General features: G+C 39.2%; 1 protein-coding gene across 1 annotated transcript in view; it reads left to right on the top strand.

Annotated features, from left to right (window-relative positions):
- Nucleotides 1-18,364, top strand: part of TMEFF1 (transmembrane protein with EGF like and two follistatin like domains 1) — a 91,250-nt gene that overhangs the window by 48,714 nt on the left and 24,172 nt on the right. The window contains exons 6-7 of the mRNA XM_043927453.1: nt 11,414-11,562; nt 13,315-13,380. Coding sequence (XP_043783388.1) covers nt 11,414-11,562; nt 13,315-13,380 — 215 coding nt within the window. The remainder of the gene's footprint in view (nt 1-11,413; nt 11,563-13,314; nt 13,381-18,364) is intronic.

Below are 18,364 nucleotides of genomic sequence, written 5' to 3'. Positions count from 1 at the left end.
TGTGAAATCTACATAACTTCACGTGATTTAGTTTAAAATGCCAGTGATCATAAAACTTAACCATATCTCAAAGGAATGACACTTTATATGTACAGTAAGTAGGAAGAAAGAGACAGGATAGATATTTTTCAATAATATCTTTCAGATGTACATAGTATTTGATGATTTCAAAGGGCCTTTTTTACAAAAGCTTATTTGATTCTGTCACCAGCGTTTGAGGTATTATCCCTATTATTAAAGACTCAGAGTTGTGATTTGCCAAAATCCTCAAACTAAATCAGAGAAGTCATTGAATGTATTCATTTATTTATGTATGTATGTCTGCATTCATGCCTTTGAAATTCAGTGTTAGAAATTCAGAAGCTTTAAAAGGCTTTGCAGGTAAGTTCTGTTTTCCACCCCAGTCCTCAGCTCCCCAGTTGTCTTCAATAGCCGCAGTCACTGTGATCTGTTTCTTAATCCTCCAGAGGTATTTTTCCCATGTACAAACGAGTATGCACACGTATTCGTTCTTTCCTTTTTATAAAGTAAAGGCAGCCCACTACACATACTGATCTTCAGTTTAGTTCAGCCACTCAGTCTTGTCCGACTCTTTGCGACCCCATGGACCGCAGCACGCCAGGCCTCCCTGTCCATCACCAACTCCTGGAGTTCACTCAGACTCATGTCCGTTGAGTCGGTGATGCCATCCTACTGTCTTATCCTCTGTCATCCCCTTCTCCTCCCGCCTTCAATCTTTCCCAGCATCAGGGTCTTTTCAAATGAGTCAGTCAGTTCTTCGCATCAGGTGGCCAAAGAATTGGAGTTTCAACTTTAGCATCTGTCCTTCCAATGAATATTCAGGACTGATTTCCTTTGGGATACACTGGTTGGATCTCCTTGCAGTCCAAGGGACTCTCAAGAGTCTTCTCTAACACCACAGTTCAAAAACATCAGTTCTTTGGTGCTCATCTTTCTTTATAGTCCAACTCTCACATCCATACATGGCTACTAGAAAAACTAAAGGTTTGACTAGATGGACCATTGTTGGCAAAGTAATATCTCTGCTTTTTAATAATGCAGTCTAGGTTGGTCATAACTTTTCTTCCAAGGAGCAAGTGTCTTTTAATTTCATGGCTGCAGTCACCATCTGGAGTGATTTTGGAGACCCCCAAAATAAAGTCTGCCACTGTTTCCACTGTTTCTCCATCTATTTGCCATGAAGTGATGGGACCAGATGCCATGATCTTAGTTTTCTGAACGTTGAGCTTTAAGCCAACTTTTTCACTCTCCTCTTTCACTTTCATCAAGAGGTTCTTTAGTTCCTCTTCACTTTCTGCCATAAGTGTGGTGTCATCTGCATATCTGAAGTTATTGATATTTCTCCCGGCAATCTTGATTCCAGCTTGTGCATCTTCCAGCCCAGTGTTCCTCATGATGTACTCTGCATATAAGTTAAATAAGCAGGGTGACAGTATACAGCCTTGACATACTCCTTTTCCTATTTGGAACCAGTCTGTTGTTCCATGTCCAGTTCTAACTGTTGCTTCCTGACCTGCATATAGGTTTCTCAAAAGGCAGGTCAGCTGGTCTGGTATTCCCATCTCTTTCAGAATTTTCCACAGTTTGTTATGATCCACACAGTCACAGGCTTTGGCATAGTCAATAAAGCAGAAATAGATGTTTTTCTGGAACTCTCTTGCTTTCTCAATGATCCAGCAGATGTTGGCAATTTGATCTCTGGTTCCTCTGCCTTTTCTAAAACCAGCTTGAACTTCTGGAAGTTCACAGTTCACGTACTGTTGAAGCCTGGCTTGGAGAATTTTGTGCATTACTTTACTAGCGTGTGAGATGAGTGCAGTTATGCAGTAGTTTGAACATTCTTTGGCATTGCCTTTGGGATTAGAATGAAAACTGATCTTTTCCAGTCCTGCGGCCACTGCTGAGTTTTCCAAATTTGCTGGCATATTGAGTTCAGCACTTTCACAGCATCATCTTTTAGGATTTGAAATAGCTCAACTGGAATTCCATCACCTCCAGTTGTTTTGTTCATAGTAATGCTTCCTAAGGCCCAGTTGACTTCACATTCCAGGATGTCTGGCTCTAGGAAAGTGATCACACCATTGTGATTATCTGGGTCATGAAGATCTTTTTTGTATAGTTCTTCTGTGCATTCTTGCCACCTCTTCTTAATATCTTCTGCTTCTGTTAGGTCCATACCATTTCTGTCCTTTATTGAACCCATCTTTGCATGAAATGTTCCCTTCGTACCTCTAATTTTCTTGAGGACATCTCTAGTCTTTCCCATTCTATTGTTTTCCTTTGATGAAGGCTTTCTTATCTCTCCTTGCTATTCTTTGGAACTCTGCATTCAAATGGGTATATCTTTCCTTTTCTCCTTTGTTTTTCCGCTTCTCTTCTTTTCACAGCTATTTGTAAGGCCTCCTCAGACAACCATTTTGCTTTTTTGCATTTCTTTTTCTTGGGGATGGTCTTGTTCCCTGTCTCCTGTACAGTGTCACAAACCTCCACCCATTGTTCATCAGACACTCAGTCTATCAGATCTAATCCCTTAAATCTATTTCTCAGTTCTACTGTATAATCGTAAGGGATTTGATTTAGGTCATACCTGAATGGTCTAGTGGTTTTCCCTACTTTCTTCGATATATGTCTGAATTTGGCAATAAGGAATTCATGATCTGAGCCCCAGTCAGCTCCCGGTCTTGTTGTGCTGACTGTATAGAGCTTCTCCGTCTTTGGCTGCAAAGAATATAATCGATCTGATTTCATTGTTGACCATCTGGTGATGTCCATGTGTAGAGTCTTTTCTTGTATTGTTGGAAGAGGGTGTTTGGTATGATCAGTGTGTTCTCTTGGCAAAACTCTATTAGCCTTTGCCCTGCTTCATTCTGTACTCCAAGGCCAAATTTGCCTGTTACTCCAGATGTTTCTTGACTTCCTACTTTTGCATTCCAGTCCCCTATAATGAAACATACTGCTCTACTCTTTAAGACTTTTTTTTTTTTTTTTGGTGAAAAGTACATTTTGCATACAGATGTGTTTAAAATAGAAACTTGTAGTTTAGAGAATACTTCAGGTAAGTACCTAAAACCTAGGGTACAAGATAGAGTATTGCCAAATTCATAGTACGGGGCATCGACCTAGCTGGCACCCATTGTTAGATGAATGCTTACAGAAAAAGACACGTTGAACAGAATCTGTTAGAGTCTGGCTTTTGGCTTCCTTGTTGATAAGATTCCCTTCTGGGGCAGTCGGTGGGCCAGACCCTGAGTAAGTTATCAGGAATGTTGTAGGAGTCGCAGTTGAGATGTCTGGCAGGATTCTAGTGTCACCAAGTACGGATGATTGGCAGAAGTGTCATCTGAGAATGGACTGCTCAATATTTTGTACTTCCAGTCTCACTGTAGCTGACCTACAGTTCACAGGACTATGTCAGTTAAATGAGCGTGCTCGCTTGGTTCGGGCCGTTGCAGGAACTTCATCACGGCAAGTACAGATAAGAATCTGAGCCAGGCTTACTGGGCAATCTGTCCTCTGGCTGAAAAGAGGGCAGTAGGCATCCTGGTAATGGCAGCCAGCAGTATGACTGTCCACAGAGGGAAACGGTTTCAGTGCGAACTGGTTGCCCTCTTCATATAGCTGTCATCTCGCAATCTCCCTCCAGTGCTGTGTCTTTTCCCACCACAGTCAGTTCTCCAGTTTTCCTGCCCCAGCTGAGTGTCCTACAGTTCAGTTCTCTTATTCTTTACTTGGAGTCAGCACAGACCCCCCAGGTCTTAGACCTGCAAATTGCCCCCCACTTTAGGACACCAGCTGCAAATGAGGTAGGTTCCTTGTACTTCTGCCCAGGATACTACTAATCTGGAGGTTCCTAAGACCTCCTTTAAGGTTCCATAGTTTGCTAAAATGACTTAGAATTAAGGAAGGAGCGGAGTATCTCATTAGCCCACAAAAGCCTGTTGTCTCTCAAAGTTAGAAGGGCTTTAGGAGCTCTGCAGACTAAATAACGTTTTTTGTTAAACTCTACGCATCATCCTAGAAATTCCTTTACCTCTCTCCTCCATAGCATATTGTTGTTTTCTTTTTTTTTTTTTAACCTTCTCCCATTTTAGTATATCTTCCAGTAGCTTCTTGAGAAAGGGTACAAGGTGGGACCTTATTTTTTATTTTTGCTAATTTGTTTTATTTGCTTTTGGTTGCACTGGGGCTTTGTTGCTCTGCGCAGACTTTCTCTAGCTGTGGTGGTGAGCGTGGTCTGCTCTGCTCGCGGTGCGTGGGCTTCTCACCGCGGTAGCTTCTCTTGCGGAGCACAGGCTCCGGTAGCTGCACATGCAGGCTCAGTAGTCTACAGGGTACTGGCTTAGTTACTCTGCGGCAGGTAGGCTCTTCCCGGACCAGGAATCAGCCTATGTCCCCTCCATTGGCAGGCGGATTCTTATCCACTGTACCACAGCGAAATCTGAGACCTTATGTTTAAGGTGTATTTATCCCACACCTAATACCTGACTTGTAGCTTGGTGAGTGCATACTTCTAAGTGTGAGAGAATGTTCCCTCAGAATTGTGAAAGCATTGCTATATTGTCTTTTGGCTTCCAGTTGAAGTCTGAAGCCACTCTGATTTCTGGTCCTTTGTATACTGTTTGTTTTCTCTCTCTCGAAGCATGTAGAACCTCCTTTTGGTCCTCGGTATAATGAAATTTCACAGTTCCCAGAAACTTGCTGACTTCCGATTTGAGAAATTTTCTTCAATTAGTTCCTTGATGACTTCCTTTCCTCTCTTTTCTAATTTTGGTAGTTCTGTCATTTGGATGTTGGGCATTCTGGACTAGTCCTTTAATTTTCTTGTCTTAGTTTCTATTAAAATTTTTTTTTTGCTGTTCTTTCTGAGAGATTTCTTGAACTTTTATTTTCCAGTCCTTTTTTGAGTTTATCATTTCTCGTATACTTTTTATGGTGCTCCTTTGAAAGAAAATTTATAGCATTCTGTTTTTGTTTTATGACTGTAATACCTTTTTGTGCCTGTTTATTATTGGGATTCTGTCTGCTGTAAGGATGAGATTTTCTTTTATTCGTTTTTATTCAGCGAGTTTTAATCTTTTATATTTTGCCGTTATATGGCCTTATAAAATGAATTAGAGAATGTTCGTTCTGGTCTTTGGATGATTTTGTGTAAGAATAGAATTATCTGCTTATTGAATGACTGGAATGAACGTGTTCATGAATTCTTTTTTAAAAAATCACCTGGATCTGATACTGTCTTGGATGGATATTTTTAAAACTGATTTTGTTTCTTCAATGAATGTAGTACCATTCAGCTTCTGTTTCTTGTTTCATCAAATTTTAATAGTTAATTTTTTGTTATTCATTTCACTTAAGTTTTCAAATTTGCCGACATAAAGTTGTTCACAATAAAATTTTATTATCTTTTAAATCACAATCTGTAGTCTTTTTTAGTTTACTTTTTTTTTTCTTTTTCTCATCCTGCCTTGTTGATTTGAAAGTTAATTGTTTATTCTTTCTTTTTTCTTCTTTTTGTCTTTGTTTTTTTGTCAAACCACATAGCTTGTGGGGTCAGAGATTGAACTCAGGCCCTCAACAGTGAAGGCATGGAATTCTAACCTCTGGACCACCAAGGAATTCCCTGAAGGTCTTTTCAGAGGACCACCTTTTAGCTTTATTGATCTTCTCTGTTGTAATTTTGTTTTCTATTTCTGCTGAGATGTATCTATAAATATAATATTAATATCCATGTCCTCCATATGTTCCCCTTCTTTTTTTTGTTTTCACTGGGTTTATTCATTGCTCTTTTTCTAATTTCTTAAATGGATGTTTAGTAATTTAACTTTCTACTGTTCCTTCAAGATCTGAGACAAAACTTGAAAACGGTGAGGAATTAAACTAAGTGGTTGTTTGAGGGAAAAGTGTTTCAGGAAGAGGGGAAGCCCTGAGGCAGGAGTGTCCCTGGTGAGTTTTAGAGAAAAGCAGGGCCGATTTAGTGAAAAGATTTTTCATGATATAAATGTGAAAAATAACTCCTTACCTCCTTTCATCTGTCGCTTTGCTTGCTGAGATGTCTGTTTTATGTGACAGCTGTGATGAGTGGGGAGAACACCCTCTCAGTCACTCGTTAGGTTTGTGATCTTAGGCTTTTCAACTTCTTTCATATTCAACTTCCCTGTTCATAATTTGCTGTCCCGATTAAAGAGGCAAATATGACTATCCCGGCACAGTAGGTGCAGAATGAATGGTTGTTAAGTGTCTTGAATTTGGCATGTTTGCTGAAGCAATTTCTTTCCATGTTAGTGCACTCCTGGGCTTGGGCGTCCCGCCCTCTGCCGCCGCTGCCAGCCTGCAGACCCCAGGGACCACTCTAATCAATAGTTAGTGGCCTCTTGGGGCTAATGCTGTTCTCCCCTGCTCATGGTTTCACTGAGCGGACATTCCTTAAGATGGGCATTTCATTTCCACGTGCTGTTGCAAGCAGTAGCGGTGGTTGTGCTCACAGCTCTTGTCTTACATGCGGTGTTAGTATCCACTGTGGAGCGGACCTTTCCCGCGTGTGATCAGGCCGGTTCCTGATGGGCTGGCTCCCTGGTGGCTGTGTGGTAAAGAACCCGCTTGCAGCGCAGAGGTGTGAGTGTGAGCCCTGGGTCGGGAAGATCCCCTGGAGAAGGAAACGGCAGCCCACTCCAGTGTTCTTGCCTGGGAAATCCCGTGGACAGAGGATCCTGGACGGACTGTGGTCCACGGGGCTGTGAAGGGTCAGACACAGCTTAGCGACTGGCACGAGCCTCGGCTGAGGCCCTTGTTTCTCCTCACTTGATTGGTATGGTATCCTGCCTTTGTTGCTGAGCCTTTTCTCTATTATTTGTTTTGTTGGCCACTATTTCTGTTTAATTGCCATCCCAATTTTGCCTACTTTTATTCCTTAAACCTGGAGTTGGCAGTGTTTTTCTGTAAAGGACTAGATGGTAAATATTTTATATTTTGAGGGCCACATACTGTCTCTGTCACATATTCTTTGTACCCCATCCCTTTAAAAATTGTAAGAGCCATTTTTGACTTGTTAGTAAATATTCAAAGTTTTTTTTTTTAATTTTTAAATTATGAAACAGAGCATATATTGAAAAGCTTATGAAAACTTACACATTTAGTTTAACATACAAAAATGAAATAAATTGTGATTCCTACATCCCAAACCAGGAGATACAGGGTACTGTCAGTACTTTAGAACTGCTTCCCATGATCCTCCCCCATTGTATGTTTCTTTGTTCTGCCTGCTCAGCTGCATTTTGTGAAAAGGATTCCTTTTTTTTCCTTTATAGTTCTATCACATGATAACCCTCCTAACGATAAATTGGATTGGCCAAAAAGTTTCTGTGAGATGTTACGGAAAAACGTGAATGAACTTTTTGATCAACCCAGTATTATTCGGCTTTTGTTTGATTTTGAATTTTGCATAAGTGGAATCATACTATGTGTACCTTCTTTTGCTCAGAATTATGTTTCTGAGGTTTGTTTGTGTTGATGCTCATAGCTGCTTCATTGAATTCAGTTGCTTGACTGTTCCACATCCTTTTATCGTCCATTTTAATGTTAATGGACATTTGGATTGTTTGCAGTCTTCTGTTCTCATGAATAATGCTCTGTGACCATTCTTATGCATGTCGTCTGGTACACATGTGTAAGAGACTTTCGAGAGTCTCACTCAGTAGTGGGATTATTGGACATGTGCAAGTCTAGCTTTCCTGGTAATGCTTGTTTTCCAAAGTGGTTGTACCAGTAAGTTCTCCCTCCAGCAGAAGGTGAGAATTCCCTTTGCTTCTCATCCTTGTCAACACTTTGTATTATTCTCTTAATTTTTGCTGTTTAGTGAATGTGATGGTGTCTCGTGGTTTTCATTTACATTTTCTTGATTATTGAACAGTTTGAACACTTTTTTACATATATTCTTATATGCTTCCAAGTCCTATATCTTTTTTCAAGTTAATTTTTATATATATTTTGCATATAAGTTTAACATGTATATTCAATTTATCACAGTCTAAAGTTCATCAATATTTCTGTTCTTCTTAAAACACTGTAATCTCAGTCCCTTCCAATTTGTATGCTATCATTAATATTCTAATTTACTGTTTTTTTAAAAATTAGCAGCACAGAGCTTTGATGTCATTGTTTTTATATTGTCAGTATTTTGTTAATATTGCTTTTGTATTTATACTTTTGTTCTTCATTTCTGTTTTCATATCAGGTCTTTCTTGTAGGATCATTTTTCTACTGCTTTTATAATTGCTTTACTGACAGTCAACAGGTGACAAACTCTCTAAATTTTTACTTCTTCCAGATTACTTTTATTTTACATTTAATCATGAAAGATAGTTCTTTTTATATAAACTCTATTTTATCTCAGCACATTGCAGGTATTATTTCACTGTCTTTTGGCTATAAGTAAACAATTTGGCTTCAGTACTACTTTTGAAGACACCTGTCTCTCTTCTTGATTCTTTGAAGGTAATCTTTTCTTTTTGGCTGCTTTTTAAAATATTATTTTGTTGCTTTGTTACAGAAATTCCACAGTGATATTTCACTATCTAGATTATTTTTTAATAATCCTGTTTAGAATTTATTAGGCTTCTTGGATATTTAGATTAGTATATTTCTTTAGTTTTAGAAAGTGTGAGAAACTGAGAATATTATCCCTGCCTTATTCTTTTAACTCATCTGAAACTCCAGTCAGATTTTTACTAGATCTTGTGACTGTCTTCCATGTCTCTTAATCTTTTTTTTTTTAATATGTTCTGTCTTTTCAACTCTGCTGTGGTCTGGGCGTTTTCTCCTGACCTGTCTTCCAGTTCATGGATTCACCTTTAGTTTATCTAATCTCCTTTTAAATCTGCCCAGTGAGTTTTTTATTTCTAATAATACATTCTTTATTTATTAGAAGCTTTTTTTGGTTCATTTCCACATCAGCTTGCTCTGCTCATGGTGTTTTATTTTCTTGTCTGTTGTGGGTGTGGGAGTGAGTGAACATGTGTGTGATCTGTTTGTTTTTCTCAGAACTGTATCTTGGAAAATGTTTGAGGTCTAAGATAATAAAGTTGGGTTTCTCCAGAGAGGATTGCTTTTACTTTTGTTAGTTGCTTAGGGCCCATTCCAGTCATTGACTCTTAAATTCTGGGCTTGATTTTTTTCAGAACATCCAAGTAGTATTTTAAGTTGTAATTACTCATGTGAGGACTGGCTTGTAGTTCTCAGGGAGATGTTTTTTTACCCTCTCTTCAGTACTGTGGCTCAGGGGAAGATTTTTTTCCCCCTTTAAACAGTCCCCTTGGAATATGGCAACTCATTTCTCCTCTGCCCTCATGCCTTTTTTCCAGGGTCTTCAGACTCTCCACCTTAGGTAGGTCAGTATTCTTTGTCTTCTTTTCTCAGAGGCCTGCAAAGTCAAAAACTTGATAATTGAATTTACCTAGTTTGGCAAATACCTTCAAGGTGAAAATCCCCTTTGGCGAACTTAATTCATCTTTTTCTATTCTTGTCTTCATTTAACTTTTGTCTTGAATATTCCTTGTTTCTTGACATCTTACAGGCATATTTGAGAATGTTTTAAAATATTTGTTATTTTCATTAGAAGGATTAGTACAGGTTCCGAGTCCACCATATTGGTGGAAAACAGAGTCTCTCTATGGTTTTCAGTTTTATATTCCCAGTTAGATTTTTCTGTCCTTGAGAGGAGTGACCATGCCTTGTACTTTCTTGGCCTTCTCTAGAAGGCAGTGAGTGTTCAATGGACACTCAGTTATACAGGTGGATGTGTAAGTCAGAAACACTTTTGAAGGACTTGTATTTTACATGTTTTATATCTATTTTTTTAATCTTCCCCATTATTTGGTAAGGTTAGGTGTATATATATATATATTATATTTCCATTTATTTTTATTAGTTGGAGGCTATTTACTTTACAATATTGTAGTGGTTTTTGCCATACATTGACATGAATCAGCCATGGATTTACATGTCTTCCCCATCCCGATCCCCCCTCCCACCTCCCTCTCCACCCGATCCCTCTGGGTCTTCCCAGTGCACCAGCCCCGAGCACTTGTCTCATGCATCCAGCCTGGGCTGGTTATCTGTTTCACCCTTGATAATATTCATGTTTCGATGCTGTTCTCTCGAAACATCCCACCCTCGCCTTCTCCCACAGAGTCCCAAAGTCTGTTCTATACATCTGTGTCTCTTTTTCTGTTTTGCATATAGGATTATCGTTACCATCTTTCTAAATTCCATATATATGTGTTAGTATACTGTATTGGTGTTTATCTTTCTGGCTTACTTCACTCTGTATAATGGGCTCCAGTTTCATCCATCTCATTAGAACTGATTCAAATGAATTCTTTTTAATGGCTGAGTAATATTCCATGGTGTATATATACCACAGCTTCCTTATCCATTCGTCTGCTGATGGGCATCTAGGTTGCTTCCATGTCCTGGCTATTATAAACAGTGCTGTGATGAACATTGGGGTGCACGTGTCTCTTTCAGATCTGGTTTCCTCGGTGTGTATACCCAGAGTGGGATTGCTGGGTCATATGGTTAGGTATATTATTACTACTTCTGTTTTATGGATCAGTAAACTGAGACTTAGCAGGAGGATGTGGACACAGATCTGGTTATTTGTTGGTCTAAGATTTAGATTCATGACTTTTGACTCATAATTCTCTGTGCTTTCTGCTCTCCCGTGTTGCTTTTTAGCTAATACTGTTGACATTTCTTGATTATTATCACTAGATATGAAAATTCTAAAGAAGTGATTGCATTAGTAATAATGGATGAAATTATCTCTGGATTGAGGGCAGGAGGAGAAGGGGATGACAGAGGATGAGACAGTTGGATGGCATCACCGACTCAATGGACATGGGTTTAGGTGGACTCCGGGAGTTGGTGATGGACAGGGAGGCCTGGTGTGCTGCGGTCTGTGGGGTCGCAAAGAGTCAGACACGACTGAGCGACTGAACTGAGCTGATCTCTCGATTCTCACCTGAAAGAAATTGTTGGCTGAGCATTCACTTTGCTTATTAAACTTTTATCAGTGACTTAAAATAATGTATTGACTTCTGTTACAGAAAGCAAAAACAAGAGAATTGCTTACAAACTACTATATAAGATAAATAAGCTGCAAGGATATGTTGTACAGCACAGAAAATACAGCCAATATTATATAATAGCTTGAAATGAAGTGTAATGAAAGTATTGAATCACTGCATTGTACACCTGAAACCAATATAATCTTGTAAATCAACTAATACTTCAATAAAAATGTTAAAAAGTTAAAAAAAATTGCTCAGTTTTGCTGTTGCGGCATTGTGAAATACTTTTGTTGTAAAATATAAATAATTTTTGTTTTTTCCAACAGGTGTGTGTGTAATATAGATTGCAGTGGATACAGTTTTAATCCTGTGTGTGCTTCTGATGGGAGTTCCTATAACAATCCCTGTTTTGTTCGAGAAGCGTCTTGTATAAAACAAGAACAAATTGATATAAGGCATCTTGGTCATTGCACAGGTATAATTCATTCTAGAGACCTGTCTTTAAGATCACATGTCTGCAGTCTTATTTGTATATTTTGGTAGTGTTCTGAATTTGTAAAATGAAAAATCTCTGATGCTTTATTTTTTATTACTATATATTTTAGAACTTCTTTGTTCTGTTACTAACTTAGCTTTTTAAAAATTTGTTTTCACTGTCTCAAGACACAAAACAATGCTTCTTCATTGTTTATTTTGTTACTAAGCTGATCCTAAGATGAACTTGTAGCTATATTTATAGTTCTTAAAAATTGTCTCAAATTTGTAATGATTATAGTTGTTTAGAAACGAGTTTATTTTAATTATAGTAAAACTATAGATATTACCATGTTTTCATCTTTTTTTCTAGAGCATAATAGTTGACTTTGTTTTCATGTTTTCTCTGCAGCTTTTGCCCCTACATATTTTATACTGTTAGAGATTTTGGCGTGAAGTTATAGAATGTAAGGAAAAAGGATTATTTTCGGTTTGAAATTCTTTTCCCTTTCTTGCTTTTTGCCGTAGTTTAGGAGCCAGGATATCAACTAAGAATGAGTTTTGGTCTTCTGTTCCTACTAGAAATACCTGGTCACTAGAGGCAGAGGTTTTCAATCTTTTGTCCTAGTAAGCCACGTATAGGCTAGCATAATGTGTGATTTCCCAACAGCAAACAAGGGCCAGACACTTGCTGATGGCCTAGGATTATGCATCTTTGCTGCCACTAGGTCTAACTGCCCTCTGTTCTGACCACTTCCCCTCCCCCTTTTTGCATTTATTAAAGGGCTGTGTTTTCATGAGCTTAGGGAAAACATAGCTAAGGGGAAAAAGTTACAAGCCAGAGTTTGCTGCCTTAAACTGATAACAAGCTATTTGTGAAATACTGAACAACTGATTGCGATGTCTGTGGTCTAAGCTACTGAAGAATGCCCAAGAAACTATTCAGAGGATATCTAGGTGAGACTCAGGTGTGTGCATGGCAGAGGAAACTGTTTACTGACAGAGACCCCTTATAGGTGGAAGAAATAGTGTGGTTTGCTTTTCTTTTGTGGGGTGGCATTTCTAGCATAGGTTAAAGAGTATTCCTGAGAAAGAATATCTTTTCTGAGGAACTGGTATATGGTTGAATGGTACTACCTGGAATTTCAAATTCAGGAGAGTTGGTCAAGCTTGAGGATTCTGTTAATTGAAATTCATGCTTTTAGAATCCTGTGGAGTTGTTTATCTTGGTCCCCATTTATACCTGACTGTACCTTTCCCCACTGTGCACTGGGAAACTGAAGCTTATGTTTCCGAGCAGGTGTTTATGGTTCATGTAGTCCTCCTGTCCTGATATAATTTACCAGTAAGGCGTCATTTTTATAATAAATTTTGTCTGATAACACAGTTGATATCCCGCATTTATATTAATCTGATTTATTTCCAAGGAAACAGTGGTGGGAGAAGGTAAATCTTGAAACCATTGTCCCTTGGAGAACGGGCTAATCCTTTCTATTCAGGGTCTATGAGGTTTTGGTTTCACAGGGAAGACTTTTTAAGGAGATGATGTTTTAGCTGAAGTTTCAGTGAAGTTAGACTTTCATCGTGCAGAACACATTTATATCTGAGGCCTGAGATAGATCAAGAGAGTGGTGGAGCAGGAAAAGTGGACAGAGAGTTGGACAGGACCTGGAGCATTTGGAATATTTAGGGGTTTCATGGTATGACTTAAACATCATATGTATCTTAATTTTCAAATCATTTTCTCTTACAGATACAGATGACACTAGTTTGTTGGGAAAGAAAGATGATGGACTACAGTATCGACCAGATGTGAAAGGTACTGAATCACAATTTCCTAAATTTTGGCCAACTGTTGAAATATGGTTTCTCACTGTCCTTAGTAGTTCTATTTCCATTATAATGGCCTTTCCAGCTTTGCTCTGTAGCAATATACATTATGCAGTTGAATTTTAGTAGTAATATTGACTGAAATAGTTAAGGTGCTTCTCAGTTTACAGAGTACTGTCATGTCTGTGTTTTTATAATTGAAATTTTTATTGTGAGAATTGTAGATTCACATGCATTTATAAGAAATTATATAGAAAGATCTCTCACCTTTGCTTTTAAAATCCTCTTTACCTCTCTAGAATCTACTGTTAACACTTAACCTCTGTGCATGGGTCTTTGAACCTAGTTCCCTTTGCCTGGAATTCTTCTTTGCCTAGGAGTCATCCTTTCAGCCACCTTAGAAGTTATTTCCTTTTGGGAACTATCCCTTAACTCTTAAACCTAGATTGGCTGCCTCTCTTACATACTCTGATGACCAAGCCCTTAACCTGCTCTAAGTATAATTTGTCTGTTCTATTCATCTGCATCCCTCTCTGGACTGTGAGTTCTGCCATGTTCACTTTGAGATTCCTAACACTTAGCAGAATGTCTGGCACTTACATAGGGGCTCCATGCCTGTCAGAAAAATGCATATAGCTCAAAGAAACTGTAGGATTTATTTGTACAAAGTCCTTTATTTTGAGGTCAGATCAGAGATTGGATTCTAGCTCCCTTGGCTGCAAGTCCAGTGCACTTTCCTTGCTCATTTTCATATTCATTATTTCATTTGGTTGTTGCAACTACTCTGAAGGGTAAGGACCAGTGAGAACATTGAGGCTCACTGAGGCTAGTGAACCGAAGCAGGTCTTGATCTTAGGATCCTAGACCAGGGTTTCTGTATATTTGTTTTTACACACATGTATCTTCTGCGCCATTTGTTTGGTTATACTAGTGGGCAGTTTTTTAAAAAGATGTGTGATCTACCTTTTAGGCCTACTTTCTAAAAACTACATAAAATGAGAAGAACAGGCCGTATCTCATAGAGTGTCATAAAGGTTAAGTGAGATAATGCATGTCAAGGGCTGTGAATAGTATCTGACATTCTCATAAGTGTGTACGAAGTGGTAGCTGTTATTATCATTGAATAATTTGTTATTTCTGTCACTTGAATCATGTTAAACCTGAATCAGTTATATCCCATGAGCCCCTGAAATATCAGTTTCCTATGTTGATACAAAGTGCTGTGTTTAAAATAGGAACTCTTTGTATTCCCATAGGAGGTATAATAGATCAGTGTTAGTTTTATTCTTTAGACTGATAGTACATGACCAGAATAGGAAAGTTCTTTTTCAGTAGGTAGAAGCTCCTGCTCAAGGCAATTTGGGGAATTGTGTATACCCAAAATACTTGTCTGTCTTTGATAATTTTACAGGGATAATTTAGTGCCTAAGCCATTTTTGAGATACTGAACATTCTTTACACGTAAGAATTTGTCTATAATGCAAATGAATTTATCATAATCAGTAGATGTAATTTATTAAGTGCCTATTTTATGCTGGTTATTTTACTAGAAACTGTTGGTGGACAGAAAGATATGTAGTACATGACATCCATCTTTAAAGAGCTTGTGACACAATAAGAAATTAACATAACCTACTTCTAACAGAGTAAAAGTTGGTTATTATCATAAATGTAGTGCTCTGAAAAAGTTAGGATGAGAACTCAGAAAAAAATTACTATAAAAATTACTATTATTTTGTAAAGTAATTAGCCTCCAACTAATAAAAATAAATGGAAAAAAAATTACTATAACTAAAAATTACTATTTGGTGGGGAATGGTGATGCAGGTGGACGTGCAGGTTTGATCCCTGGGTCAATAAGATCCCCTTGAGTAGGAAATAGCAACTCACTCCAGTATTCTTGCCTGGAAAATTCCATGGACAGAGGAGCCTGACAGGCTGCAGTCCATGGAGTAGCAAAGAATCGGACATGACTGAGCATGCATGCAGGACAGTGGGGAGAATGGTGAAGATCTAAGAAACACATAGAAGAGGTCTTATTTGAGCTGAACCTTGAAGGGTGGTTAGGATTTGAACAGAGGTCAAAGGATATTTAAGGAGGATAGAAGAGCATCAGTAGAAGGGTGAATGCAAACTTTGTGATAGAATGTATTGGAGAACGATGAGGATTCCTTTTTGGCTGGAGAGAAGGGGTTTAAAAGGCAGAAATGGAAGGCAAGTGTGGAAAGGTAGCTTGGGGCCAGATTGTGTACAGTCCTTTTTTTTTGTCTGAGTCTTCACCACTGGACTGCCAGAGAATTCCCACGTGTACAATCTTGAATGCTCTGTTATCCTAGGGCATTGAAACTTCACTTGTAGGCATTGGGGAAATCATAATATATTTGAAAAGGAAAGTCTACAGTATTAACCAGCTGAATGCATTATACCAGGCAGGACTTGTGCTTATTATGCACTTTGGGCTAGAGACAGAGAGATCAGTTAATTAGGCTCAAAAGGAATAGATTCTTACTTAAGATATGGAAGATAAAAGAGTTAAAACTAGAATGACTTAGATGATGGATTCTGTTTATTGTTCTAAGAATATTGGGAGGGGAAAGGTGTTTGGGGTAAGTAAGAAAGGAGTTGATGGTAGAGATGATTAATTTTACTTTGGGGTTTGAGTTGCTTGTGGAACTCACCCAGGCGACTTTGTTTTTAGCATAAATTTACGAGTTAGTCCTTGGATATCTAGGTGGTAACTGAAGTCATGAGAATGAGTGAGAGAGATTATAGAACTGCATTGTCTAGTACAGTAGCCACTGGCCACATGTGGCTATTTAAATTTAAATTGATTAAAATGAAATAAAATTGAAGGTTTTTGTTTCTCAGTCATACTAGCCATATTTTAAATCTTTGGTAGTCCCATGTGACCCATGGTTACCATATTGGCCAGCACAGATATAGAACATATCAAGAGCTGCAGAAAGTTCTATTGGATAGCACTCTTATTTATAAAGGAGAGGAGGCTAGGATGAAGTAGGAAAAAAGATCCAGAGGAAAAGCATCACAAAGAGTACAGTGGCACAGAAGTTGAAATAGAAAGACTGACTGCTAGTTTAAAATGCTGCATAAAGAAATTAGAGGACAAGCCTTGAATTTGAAGATGTCAGAAATGTAAAGTCGAACTCTTGCAAAAATGTGCTTTCAAGATGGAGCATTTGAATGTCCAGTATGGTGGTGAGTTAGTGCTTTTCTTGGGCTCTTGGAAAACCTGTGGTAAATATTGAAATTGCAGTGTTAGAAGCTTTGTTGTAGATGTTGAAGTCATAAAGGATATAGTGGCTGAGCATGAGGTGTATGGGCTTCCCTGGTAGCGTAGCTGGTAAAGAGTCCACCTGCAATGCAGGAGATGCCAGTTCAGTTCCTGGATCGGGAAGATCCCCTGGAGAAGGGATAGGCTACCTACTCCAGTCTTTGGCTTACCTGGTGACTCAGATGGTATAGAATCCGCCTGCAATGCGGGAGACCTGGGTTTGATCCCTGGGTTAGCAAGATCCCTCGGAGGAGGGCATGGCAACCCACTCTAATATTCTTGCCTGGAGAATCTTCATGGACAGGGGAGCCTGGCGGGCTGCAGTCCATGGGGTCGCAAAGAGTCAGACATGACTGAATGACTAAGCGTGTGCGTGTGCATGTGTGCGTGCATGCAAACACACACACACACATGAGGTGTGTGGGAGCTGGGTATGTGACATTTTAAAAACTTGATTGCAGAAAATTTCAAACATGAACGAACAGGATAGTATAATGAACCCTTACATACTCAACCACTATCAACAGTGAGCAGCGTTCTGTCATCCTTGTTCTGTCTGTATACCTCTACCCAGTGGATTATCATTATTCTTATTTTACAGATTTTTTGAACTGTAATTTATATACATGGAAATGCACAAATGTTAGCTGTCAGTTTTGACAAATGGATAGACCCCGTCTGTACTATACCTTATCACAGTCTTTGTAACATTTCCATCTACCCAGAAAGTTCCTTTGTGGCAAATGACATTTTAATGTGGCCATTTTTATCCAAGGATATTTTCATACAGCCTGAAATCCGCCGTAACACCTTTTAATTGCCAACACATTCTCACTCCATTCCTGAGCATCACCTCACCCCAACCGTCACCCCACCTTCAATTTCATCCTCTCGGTCTCTCCTCCTGCTGATCCAGGATACCAGAGACACCACGATATCAATATTGTTGGTTCCATTATTTGGTGATTAATGTTTATATATTTTAATACAGCTCATTTGATATGCCCTTTTAAAAATGGTCTTGATAAATTTGCCGTATCAAAAGGTAAGCCTGAGCCAGTTGCCACAGTCACTGGAGGAGGGGGAGAGCCTCTGCTGCGGAGTGTGGAGGAGAATCACAGTGAAGATGGTGAGGAGGTGTAGGTGGGTGGCAGAGAACCCTGCGGGAGGGAGGTCGTTGCGGGATGCGAGTGGGATGCCGATCTAGAGGTGACAGGTGGTGAGCACAGCAGGGGAGGGAGGAGGGAAGGGTGTAGGAGTAATGTGATTTTGTTCCACCAGGGAGACGAAGGGAGTGCTTCCTAAGGGAGCCGCTGAAGAGGTGGATGAGTTTACGTGCATCAGAAAAGGTGTTTGACGGGGCAGAGTGAAGAGACTAGGAAGGAAAGAAGCCGGGTTAGGGTCGGTCATATCTACTCCCTAGACTTGAGAGAGGGTAGGGGGTGTTGGGGAGTAGGCGGGAGTTTCTGCCTCGGTAAATGATTCTCTTTTGGGGTCTGAGGAGACTTGGGTTAAAGAAGGATGTGTTAGTGATGAAGCTTGGAGTGAAGGGGTATAGGGGAAACAGGAAAGAGTATATTGAATTTTTGGATTCAGTATATTGGCTCTGTGAAAATAAAGAGCCCTCGAGTTACTGATGCGGTATTGATGTTGTTGTGGCCTCCGTAGCCCCTTCTAGGTG

The sequence above is a fragment of the Cervus elaphus genome, chromosome 16 (genome assembly GCF_910594005.1).
Source record: "Cervus elaphus chromosome 16, mCerEla1.1, whole genome shotgun sequence".
Taxonomy (NCBI): Eukaryota; Metazoa; Chordata; class Mammalia; order Artiodactyla; family Cervidae; genus Cervus; species Cervus elaphus.
The sequence above is the reverse complement of the archived record's forward strand: the minus strand, read 5'-3'. Positions and strand labels throughout refer to the sequence as shown.